At 44.2% G+C, this 12267-nt stretch overlaps 1 protein-coding gene and 1 long non-coding RNA gene across 2 annotated transcripts; both read left to right on the forward strand.

Annotated features, from left to right (window-relative positions):
• Positions 1-831: 831 nt before the first annotated feature.
• Positions 832-1314, forward strand: LOC146556162 (uncharacterized). Its single transcript, XR_014889032.1, has 3 exons — positions 832-883; positions 1000-1133; positions 1240-1314. It is a non-coding gene; the product is annotated as an uncharacterized LOC146556162 (long non-coding RNA).
• Positions 1315-1617: 303 nt separating this feature from the next.
• LOC146556163 (uncharacterized) lies at positions 1618-3046 on the forward strand. Its single transcript, XM_085249655.1, has 2 exons — positions 1618-1880; positions 2188-3046. The coding sequence occupies exons 1-2, from the start codon at positions 1618-1620 to the stop codon at positions 3044-3046; spliced, it is 1122 nt and encodes a 373-aa protein (XP_085105781.1).
• The last annotated feature ends 9221 nt before the right edge of the window (positions 3047-12267 follow it).

A 12267-nucleotide genomic window follows, 5' to 3' on the forward strand; every position in this document is an offset into this window, starting at 1 on the left:
AAACTAACTAGCTGCCGCCATTGTTGGAAACTGAGCAGGGCTGCGCTATGAATTCTGGGACAGAGCTACTACTTCTTCGGGGTTTAACGGCAGCTGGCATCCTTGTACATGCAGTGCTGCCATCTTCTGTTTCAGTCCATTATTACACTCTTAAATCCACAACGAGTAAAGAAATGAATAAAGAACAGTATATGCAGAAAATAAATAATAAAGTTAAAAGACAGCATGGTCTTCATGAACCCAGGGTACAATACAAAAATGTCGTTTTATTTAAGTGAACAAAACAATGTAGACCATGTTCATTTTGTTAATAAGTTGGAAAAAAAAACTAATGACAGCATTTAAAATAAACAAAGATAAATAACATAGATGGGAACATTTGACAATGGAATTGGAACATTATCAAAAATGATTTTTCAGATATGCAGAGTAGAAGATGCGGAGATTCAAATTTTTAACTTGGGTGTGTGTTTGAAATATGAAAATATTGGTTGACATCATTGACATACTGTTATTAAAGATAGGAATATGTATGAAACGTAGATTCAAAAGCTCTATTAACAGAACTATAACCTGTTAGAATCTGACATTTATTTCAGATGCATTCTGTAACTGTTCACAGTCCCAATACTTAGTGATGACAGAGTGTTTCCAAAAGTGCTCAGTCACAATTTTCAGAAGACTAACATGAAATTTTTTGATTTATTTAAATATATAAACCTGTTGAAGGTAATAATTTAATTTTTTGTCTTTGTGGGATCACAGTACAAAGTATGGCCTGGAGGATTTTCATCTCAAGGTGCAAGAACATTCTTAATGACTGTACACGGCGGCTGCTGATGGACGATGTTGGGCCAGATGTGCTACAGTTAGCGTTAAGGAGGTATGATCAAAGCATGATGGAAAACATTTAACATTTTAACTTGCATAAAATGTTTAAGGGGAATATGGCCTGAAAATATAACATGAATTAAGAAGTAATTTTTTGATATCTTTGAGGTTGGAGACAATGCAGAGAAGCCTTCGGTGGGCAAGAGGAAGACTGATCAGTGTAACTGCAGCAGATCAACTTCTGCGTGACTTGGCTGAATTGATTCAGGAGGTCGAACTGTCTACTCAGCATGGCCAACAAGGTAAGCACATATTGTGTCGATTCCTTGACTCATCAAAAGTGTGAAATAAATTATGACTCTGTCTTAACCTATTTTCCAAATACACCAAACGCTTATATATTTTCAGGCTCTTTTGGATACCAGGCACCAGTGGTTTTCAACAGAGGTAGAGGCAGATCCCTTTACCTTATCACTCGGGAACAGCTTTCATTGCTGAAGTCATGTGGATTCACTGCACCTCAGATGGCTGATATTTCGAATGTTTCACTTCGTACAATTCGAAGACGTCTGCGGTCAGTGACTTTTGAAACCAGTGTGACTTTCAGTTCTTTTGTGACACACACCCACTGTTTATTCAAATTAAATGGTATTGTGAAATTGTAAAAATTAGTATATTTGAATGTGCACTAACTAGTCAAGTAATGATGTATGTTGTTATGGCAGTGATAAAATACTCATGTTTTTTTTGTCTGATTTCAGACAGTATCATTTCACCCGTGCATCAATGTATGCGGAACTGACTGACAGTGCGCTGGATGAACATGTGCAGGACATTGTCGCTGGCAATGAACAAATTGGTCCTGAGGCTGTCAGAGCCTCCCTGCGAGTACGTGGACTACAGCGAAGGAGGGTTCGAGCAAGCATGCTACGGATAAATCCTGGAGCAGCTGCCATAAGAGCAGTTTTGCGGAGACCAGAACGAAGAACATATCAGGTTGCAGGTCCAAACTTATTGTGGCACATTGATGGAAATCACAAGCTGATAAGGTAACCAACCACACTGATTTGTTGAACACCTATTTTGACCAAAGTGAAATTCAGCATTACATCAAATATAATTGTTGAACAGTAAGACACGTCCAATAGAGCCAGGCCCTGGGATGGGCAGTCCTCTAACACAACTGGTTATGTTTAAAGGGGAAGATCAGAGAACACAGAGAGCGCAAGCAACGTACAGAGAAAAATTCAAACTTGACATGCAATAGTGCCATGTAAATCAATTAAGACTGTGTTTTCCATTGTTTCAATAACAAAGCAGAAATAATATTTTTCTTCTTATGGACCACGGTTTTAGGTGGAGGATAGTCATTCATGGGGCTATTGATGGATACAGTCGTCTTGTGGTCTTCCTTCATGCCTCAAACAACAACCGTAGCAGCACTGTTTTATCAAGTTTCATCAGAGCCGTGGTATCCTATGGTGTACCCTCGAGGGTCCGGACAGACAGAGGAGGGGAAAACAATGCTGTCTGCCTGATGATGAACATTTTCAGAGGCTTTGATCGTGGAAGTGCCCTAAGAGGAAGGAGTACCCATAATCAGAGAATTGAGAGGCTCTGGGGTGATCTGTGGCGAGGAATGACCAATGTGTACTGTGATTTATTTCACCACCTGGAGGAGGAAGGCATCATTGACATTGACAATGAAATGCACCTTTGGGCTCTCCATTACATCTATCTCCCAAGGATCAACAGAGATTTGAAAGACTTCACTCAACAGTGGAACAATCATGGCTTGCGGACAGAGAGACACTTGAGCCCATTACAGATTTTTGTCCGAGGCAGCCTCCAGCAACAGGGCCGAGCCTCAACTGCCATGCAGGACATCTTTCAGACCAGAGCAGCTGCTGCTGATGGGACTATTGGTGGGACAGCTGATGGTAGTGTGACAGCCACTGAGAGTGAGACGACTGCTGCTCAGGGCTCAGGTGCAGATTCTGGTGGTGGTGGTGGTGGTGCTCATGGTACAGATGAGCTGGGATTGCTGGTTGACTGGCCTGAGAGGATTACTGCGCCAGACATTGAATTTACTCTGGACAGAACGGTGATGGAGCAAGTGGTAGAACTATTTAATCCACTAAGTGGCACCAGAGGGAGTCATGGTATTGAACTCATATCTGGCTTAATATACTTTCTGGACTCCACATATCACTGAGACAGGCGTGTCACAAATTTAGAGGAGAAATAGTTTGCTGCTTTATAAGAAAGCCCTCCGCAAAGCCAGAACATCTTACTATTCATCACTGATTGAAGAAAATAAGAACAACCCCAGGTTTCTCTTCAGCACTGTAGCCAGGCTGACAAAAAGTCAGAGCTCTTTTGAGCCAACAATCCCTTTAACATTAACTAGTAATGACTACATGAACTTCTTCACAAATAAAATTTTTATCATTAGAGAAAAAATTACCAGTAATCATCCCACAGATGTAATATTATCTACAGCTACTCTTAGTACCATTGATGTTAAGTTAGACTCTTTTTCTCTAATTGATCTTTCTGAGTTAACTTCAATAATTACTTCCTCCAAACCATCAACGTGTCTTTTAGACCCCATTCCTACAAAACTGCTCAAAGAAGTCCTGCCATTAATTAATTCTTCGATCTCTAATGATCGGCTATGTACCACAGGCCTTCAAGCTAGCTGTAGTTAAACCTTTACTCAAAAAGCCATCTGTAGACCCAGCAGTCTTAGCTAATTATAGGCCAATCTCCAACCTTCCTTTCATATCAAAAATCCTTGAAAGAGTAGTTGTCAAACAGCTAACAGATCATCTGCAGAGGAATGGCTTATTTGAAGAGTTTCAGTCAGGTTTCAGAGCTCATCACAGCACAGAAACAGCTTTAGTGAAGGTTACAAATGATCTTCTTGTGGCCTCTGACAGTGGACTCATCTCTGTGCTTGTCCTGCTAGACCTTAGTGCAGCATTCGATACTGTCGACCATAATATCCTATTAGAGCGATTAGAACATGCTGTAGGTATTACAGGTAGTGCACTGCAGTGGTTTGTATCATATCTATCTAATAGACTCCAATTTGTTCATGTAAATGGAGAGTCCTCTTCACACACTGAGGTTAATTATGGAGTTCCACAGGGTTCAGTGCTAGGACCAATTCTGTTTACATTATACATGCTTCCCTTAGGCAGCATCATTAGAAGACATAGCATACATTTTCACTGCTATGCAGATGACACCCAGCTCTATCTGTCCATGAAGCCAGATAACACACACCAATTAGTTAAACTGCAGGAATGTCTTAAAGACATAAAGACCTGGATGGCCGCTAACTTTCTGCTTCTTAATTCAGCTAAAACTGAGGTTATTGTACTCGGCCCTGAAAAGCCTAGAAATATGGTTCTGCTGCCCTCAGGTGAATGTATGGCTATTCACCCTATGCAGCGAGCTTAACATAAGAGGAGATGGTTCCAGGAACGACAGGACACATCGCTTTGTCTTTGTGTCTTTAACTGAAGACCGTTTTTTCCTCTTTTAATTTGTAAGACTGTGAACATACAGTAAAATAATACGTAGCATCAGTATCAACATATTTTGTAAACAAGACAGAAGTTAGCAACATAGCTTTCCTTATGCTTTACATTCACCATTAACATCTTTCCTTATACGTTCAAATAACCTTTTAAGTAACATGAAAGTAACAATCTTACAGAAAATGAAGTTAGACATTGCTTACTTACAGATTATGGCTCAACAAACTCCCCAACGATGTAAACTGGGCTTAAAGTTGTGCAGCTTGTTTTCTGCTCCATGCATTTTCTCACACTGCCCGCGTGAACTTTGCCTGCTGCTTACAACACATCACCAAAGGGGGCAGTGTAGCGCACACCAAACAACCAAAGAAGAAGCCACAAAATGAAGGGGTAATACTGCCCACTATTGGGAAACCTGAGAAATGCGCCAGCCAAAGAAACCCAACAAAGTAACAACCGAGGGGCAGAATACTCCCCGCCTGACATCCATGGAATGTCACCCTCAACTAACATGTAAAAGGCAAGTGACATACAATGAAACAAAGTTTCTGCTTCTAAGTACAATCCTTAGACACCAATAGCACAACCTCACTTATAGGCCTTATGTAGCACTTGTTTTCACCCTTGCGGAAAATCCTCACCTCTATCTTCCTTACAAGCCCATCCTCACTGGGAAAGGTTTTGGTGATAAGTCCAAGTGGCCAGTTGTTCCTATGTTCGAGTGTCTCTCTTAAAAGAACAACATCTCCTGTTTGTAGGTTAGGCTTTACTGTTTTCCATTTGCGGCGGTCCTGAAGTCCTGAGATGTATTCCTTTTTCCATCGTCTCCAGAAGACATCAGCGAGATATTGTACGCGCCTCCATTGAGCTTTGAACAGATCACTGTTTCCAAACTGACCTGGTGGGATTGGTGGGGTCGTAACCTTTTGCGTGAGCAGCATGGCTGGGGTAAGGATGACTGGGTTATCTGGATCTGCAGAAACTGCTGTTAACGGACGAGCATTCACTATTGCAGTGACTTCAGCCATTAAGGTCACTAGTATTTCATGGGTAAGCTTTGCATTCCTGTGTTCTAGGAGCATTGCATCAAGGATTTTGCGTGTGACCCCAATCATTCGCTCCCAGGAGCCAGCCATATGCGACGCATGTGGGGGGTTGAATAGCCATTTGCAGCCAGAGTCTTCAAGAAAGCTGTTTAGTTTGCTGTTGTAGCAGCCCTGTTTGTCTATTTGCAGCTCTTTGCAGGCACCCACAAAATTTGTCCCACAATCGGACCTAAGAAGTTTGACTGCACCTCTGATGGCAAAAAAACGACGCAGGGCATTGATGAATGATGACGTGTCCATTGATTCTATAACTTCAATGTGAATGGCCCGTGTACTCATGCACGTAAATATGACTGCCCATCGCTTTGCATCCGCTTGCCCACCACGCGTTTTTCTGACAGTGACAGACCAGGGACCGAATACATCAAGCCCTACATGTGTGAACGGAGGGTCAGTGGACAGCCTATCCTCTGGTAGCTCAGCCATAATCTGTTCCTGCTGTCTGCCTCTTAGTTTTCGACATGTCACGCAGCTGAATATCATTTTGTTTATTGCTCTTTTTCCTCCCACAATCCAAAAGCCTGCAGCTCTGACTGCTCCTTCAGTAAAATGTCTGCCCTGATGGCATACTTTCACATGGAAGTGTCTTATAATGAGCTGGGCAAGGTGGTGTTTGGCAGGGATGAGGATCGGATTTGTTTCATCTGAAGTCAACTGTGCTCGTCTTAGTCTCCCACCCACTCTGAGGATTCCATTTGTGTCAAGAAATGGGTTCAGTTTGCTAAGTGGGCTTGAACTTTTGAGGGGCATACTCTTTTCAAGCTGTCTTATGTCTTCTGCATAGACTTCTCTTTGGACAGTGCGAATGATAATGATCTTAGCTTGATCGAGCTGCTTTTCAGTTGAATGCTCACTACAGCTGTGCCAGCCCTGACAGGTGCCTTCTATGTTCTGCTTAAAGGACTGAACAATGTGTCGGAGTCTAGATATAGCCTTCAGTAGTACATTCCAACTAGAAAACCTTTCGAATCTGGCACTACTGAGAACATTCTTTGCAAGAGTGGTAACACAAGTAGTTACCTCCTGACGCAGTTCGTGGTCAGTCTCTGGGTCTACAAGATCAAATGACTCTGCCTGAGACTGACCTGTTTCTGACTTGGTAAGAAAAGCGGGTCCACTGAGCCATGTGGAGGTAGAAAGGTGCTCAGCAGGTAATGCGCGCGTGGCATGATCAGCAGGATTTAAGTGAGTGGGCACATAATGCCACTGGTGAGCTTGTGTGGATCGCCTGATGCGTTCCACTCTGTTGTGCACATAGATGTAAAAACGCCTCTTTGTGTTGAAGATGTAACCAAGGACTACTTTGGAGTCTGAATAGAAGCTCACCTGATCAACTGCGATGTCCAGCTCATCCACGACCAACTCTGCCACCTCGACAGCCAGGACCGCTGCACAGAGCTCAAGTCTGGGTATGGTGATGTCTGGTCTTGGGGCAAGCCGTGCCTTGCCGAGAAGGAAGCCCACTTCATTATGACCATCTCTGTCTGTGAGTTTAAGGTAGGCAACAGCGGCCACTGCCTTGGTAGAGGCATCGCAGAAAACATGGATTTCCTTAGTTACTGCTGCAGAGAGTGGTATTGAGGTGAACATTCTGGGAATCTCAAGTTGTTGTAGATGTTTGAGAGAGTGTTTCCACTGTTGCCACTGTTGTAATTTGTCTTTAGGGAGTTCAGTGTCCCATTCACGAATGTCAGTGGAAATGTCTCTGAGTATGACCCTGCCCTCTACAATGACAGGGACAGCAAAGCCGAGTGGGTCGTACACACTATTAACGACTGACAATACTCCACGCTTGGTAAAGGGCTTCTCATTGACGGTTATCTGGAACCTGAACAAGTCTGTAGACAGGTCCCAGCCCAAGCCCAAGCTTCGCTGCATGGGTGTCTGCCCAAGGTCAAGGCCCTGCATGTCAGCTGCAAGGTCCTCACTTGGAAAAGCGTTTGTGATGGTAGGACAGTTGGATGAGATTTTATGCAGGCGTATGTTACACTGAGCCAGCATCTTTTGAGCCCCACAGAGAATGTTGATGGCCTCATCAGTGGAAGGAAATGATTTTAGTCCATCATCCACATAAAAGTGGCGTTCAATGAACTCTCTTACATCATTGCCGTGTTCTTTTTCTCCCTCCATCGCTGTTCGTTTCAGTCCGTAAATGGCCACTGATGGGGAGGGGCAGTTCCCAAACACGTGGACTCTCATCCTGAATTCCTGTACTTCTCCATCCAGATCATGGTTTTTGAACCACAAGAAGCGAAGGTAGTTGCGGTGGTCTTCTCTGACAACAAAATTGTAAAACATTTGCTCCACGTCGGCCATGACTGCATATGGGTCGGACCTGAAACGCATCAGAACTCCCACAAGAGTATTATTGAGATCTGGCCCTTTTAGTAGCACATCATTGAGAGAAACATTGTTGTATTGCGCACTTGAATCAAAAACCACCCTAATTTTTCCTGGCTTCTGAGGGTGATAAATGCCAAAACTAGGGAGATACCAGCATTCTTGTTCTGGAGCTAAAGCTGGAGCTGGTTCAGCGTGGCCCTTACTGAAAGTTTTGTCTAAAAACTCAACGTAATGTTCTTTCATTTCAGGTTTCTTTTTCAGTGTTTTGCGGAGCGTCATTAAGCGACTGAGGGCTTGGTCCCTATTGTTGGGTAAACGCTGTCTGGGGGAGCGGAATGGGAGTGGAGCTACCCAATTGTTCGCCTCATCTTTAGTAAAGTCTCTGTGCATAATTTCCAGGAATAATGCATCTTCTACTGACAGAGCCGTTTTGTCATCATCTGCTGTTTGCTGGAAAATGTGTCTGCCTACTTCTGCTTGTGTCTTCTCGAATTTAGGACAGCTTTCTGTGTATTTGTCTTTTATATAGATTTTGCTTGCACAGGGGCTAAGGAAGGTAGGGCGCCCGTTATTCAGAATGTCTGTCTTGAAAGAGTTTACTGTGGGTTTGTGGGCACCTGAGAGGCAGACATCGCCTACAACCACCCATCCCAGATCGAGGCGTTGGGCATAAGGTGCACTGTTTGGACCATTTACCTGACTGCGAACCTTGTGAGCTTGGATGATGTCCCGGCCCAAGAGGAGGAGAATGTCCGCGGCTGGGTCCAGAGGAGGGATCTGTGAAACGAGTGCGTGTAGATGAGGGTGAGCTGACACAGCCTCCTTGGTGGGTATCTCATCTCTATTATCTGGAATGTGATCACATTCTGTTAGTGTGGGCAGCACCATGGACACTTCCCCATTTACATCCTGAATAACGAAATTAGTTGCTCTGCGTCCTCCAGCCTCTGACAAACCTGCACATGTTTTCATGGTGTATGGGAGCATAGCGCTTTTTACATTAAACATGTCGAAGAAAGCAGACCTGGCTAAGGATGAGTTGCTTTGATCATCCAACATGGCGTACATCCTCCTTTTCTCTTCAGGATTTGTGCGGGGATACACGTCGACTAAACAAATCTTAGAGCACGATTTGCCTTTCAGAGCTGGGCCACACACCTCTGTGCAAGCAGTTGTGGTTACAGGGCTTGAAGGATCAGACTCCCCGCCGTGGCTTTGAGGCAGGAGGTTAGAGTCCTTGGTTGTCCACAGAGGTGGACCAGCATGCATAGCAGACACATGAGCGTCACTATTACATTCCGAGCATTGGATAATGGCTTTGCAATCGTTAGCTCGGTGACCTGTGGAAGAACAACACTTATAACAAATAGCATGTTCTTTGAGGATGCTTTTCCTTTCATCTAGTGTTTTTGACCTAAAACCCCTGCATTTGGCAAGTGAATGGGGCTTGTGGTGAATAGGACATTGTCTGTCTGGGTTGAGAACTGACGTTCGAGTTGTGACATTTGTTTGACTAATATCTGTTCTGTTCACTGCAACCGCACCTCTGTATTTAGTTGGTTTCAACAATGGCTTATCAGGTTTTGGAGCTACTATGTTTGGACTTTGTAACATAAAGCTAGGATCTGTTTTCATTTCTGCATAATCATTTATAAACTGAACAAAATGTGAGAAAGGTGGGTAAACTGCACCGTTGTCCCTTTTGTATTTTGTCCCCTGTTTCACCCAGGACTCCTGGAGTCCGTAGGGGAGCTTTTCCACTATCGGGTTTATCCCCCTTGGGGTGTCCAGAAAGCTAAGGCCGGGTAGATAATTTTCACTTTGTGCATACTCTAACTCCAACAGGAGATCTGCAAGCTCCTGCAATAAGTGAGTGTCCTTATTAGATATTTTTGGAAAAGACTGTAAGCGTTGGAAAAGTGACGCTTCGACTACCTCTGGAGAACCAAAACTTTTGTCCAGGCGTTGCCACAAACGTTGAAGACCTGCGTGTGGGTTGTTCACATGGACCGCCCTGATCCTCAGCGCATGTTGTAGTGACTCCCCGCTGAGCCACTTCGTGAGAAGGTCAAGCTCTTCGCTGAACTTGAGGTTGAGGCCTTCTATGGCGTTGCGGAAAATGGACTTCCAGGACAAGTAAGACTCAGGACGGTTGTCAAAAACCTTGAATCCCGCTGTCAGCAGATCACGGCGTGCTAGATAGGCTGTGAGATCTGAGAGTTCAGTCTTTGGAGGCAATGAAGATTTAGGCTCGGTTGAAATGTCAGTTTTTCTGTTTATAGGAGGGGACTTTGGTTGCTTCTGATTTACAAAGTCAGTGAGACGTTCACCTGGAGAGGAGGCAACTGGTGGTTGACTCTGTCGTAGATGCTGAGCGTCGTTATTACCAACCAGTTGTCCTGTATCAGGCTTTCCGTCTTCATTAACTACCAAGCTGCGGTTAGCGAAGTGAGCGTTCACATAATCTTGAGCGCGTCTGATGGAAGGAGGTGTTTTAGAGGAGACTCCTTGTTCTGTGAGGTCAACGGCGTCATGCTCCTCATCGGCTGCCGCTTCCAGGACATGAGCTGCGGCGAGCGCTGCTTCAGCCTCACCCTCCTTCTTTAGAGCGTTTAGTGTTGCCTCGATGCGTGCCTTCTCAACCTCCATGTTGATCTGGCGTTTGGCGTACTGTGCTCTAGTGCGGGCGGCTTCTGCTTCTGCTCTGGCTCGGGCTGCAGCTTGACTGGTGGATGAACGACGTGAAGAGCGTGAAGAGCGTGAGTGGCACTCTGACCGGACCACCATCTGGGAGAGAGGCGGTGACGCCTCAGGCTGAGACATCTTGGGTGCTTGATAGGTAGATAATCTTCTTACTCTGCTGCCCTCAGGTGAATGTATGACTATTCACCCTATGCAGCGAGCTTAACATAAGAGGAGATGGTTCCAGGAACGACAGGACACATCGCTTTGTCTTTGTGTCTTTAACTGAAGACCGTTTTTTCCTCTTTTAATTTGTAAGACTGTGAACATACAGTAAAATAATACGTAGCATCAGTATCAACATATTTTGTAAACAAGACAGAAGTTAGCAACATAGCTTTCCTTATGCTTTACATTCACCATTAACATCTTTCCTTATACGTTCAAATAACCTTTTAAGTAACATGAAAGTAACAATCTTACAGAAAATGAAGTTAGACATTGCTTACTTACAGATTATGGCTCAACAAACTCCCCAACGATGTAAACTGGGCTTAAAGTTGTGCAGCTTGTTTTCTGCTCCATGCATTTTCTCACACTGCCCGCGTGAACTTTGCCTGCTGCTTACAACACATCACCAAAGGGGGCAGTGTAGCGCACACCAAACAACCAAAGAAGAAGCCACAAAATGAAGGGGTAATACTGCCCACTATTGGGAAACCTGAGAAATGCGCCAGCCAAAGAAACCCAACAAAGTAACAACCGAGGGGCAGAATAATGGTATCTAACCAGATTCTTACTCTGGATGGCATTACCTTGGCCTCCAGTAACGCTGTGAGGAACCTTGGAGTCATTTTTGACCAGGACATGTCCTTCAATGCACATATTAAACAAATATGTAAGACTGCGTTCTTCCATTTGCGCAACATCTCTAAAATTAGAAATATCCTGTCTCAGAGTGACGCTGAAAAACTAGTTCATGAATTTATTACTTCCAGGCTGGACGACTGTAATTCATTATTATCAGGATGTCCAAAAAACTCACTGAAAAGCCTTCAGCTAATCCAAAATGCTGCAGCAAGAGTACTGACAGGGACTAGAAAGAGAGAGCATATTTCTCCTGTTTTGGCTTCCCTTCATTGGCTTCCTGTTAAATCCAGAATTGAATTCAAAATCCTGCTCCTCACATACAAGGTCTTAAATAATCAGGCCCCATCTTATCTTAATGACCTTGTAGTACCATATCACCCTATTAGAGCACTTCGCTCTCGCTCTGCAGGCCTACTTGTTGTTCTAGAGTATTTAAAAGTAGAATGGGAGGGAGAGCCTTCAGTTTTCAGGCCTCTCTTCTGTGGAACCAGCTTCCAGTTTGGATTCAGGAGACAGACACTATCTCTACTTTTAAGATTAGGCTTAAAACTTTCCTTTTTGCTAAAGCATATAGTTAGGGCTGGACCAGGTGACCCTGAATCCTCCCTTAGTTATGCTGCAATAGACGTAGGCTGCCGGGGGATTCCCATGATGCATTGAGTTTTTCCTTTCCAGTCACCTTTCCGCCACTCGGATGGCACCCTGAACGCACCATCCGAGTGGCGGAAAAAGCGGCGTTTGTTGGAACTGAACGCCGGTTTTTTCGGCGTTTTGAATGATTGAACGGCGTTTTTTACGCCATTTCTTAACCAAACGGGTTAGAAAAGTGGCGATTTTTGGCACTAATGGCTTGCCATAGTTTGCATCGTCAAAACGCGTGAAACGCG

This window comes from Mchenga conophoros, linkage group LG16 (genome assembly GCF_057382185.1).
Source record: "Mchenga conophoros isolate Kocher_MC1m ecotype Shallow Benthic linkage group LG16, M_conophoros_male_GT1.1, whole genome shotgun sequence".
Taxonomy (NCBI): Eukaryota; Metazoa; Chordata; class Actinopteri; order Cichliformes; family Cichlidae; genus Mchenga; species Mchenga conophoros.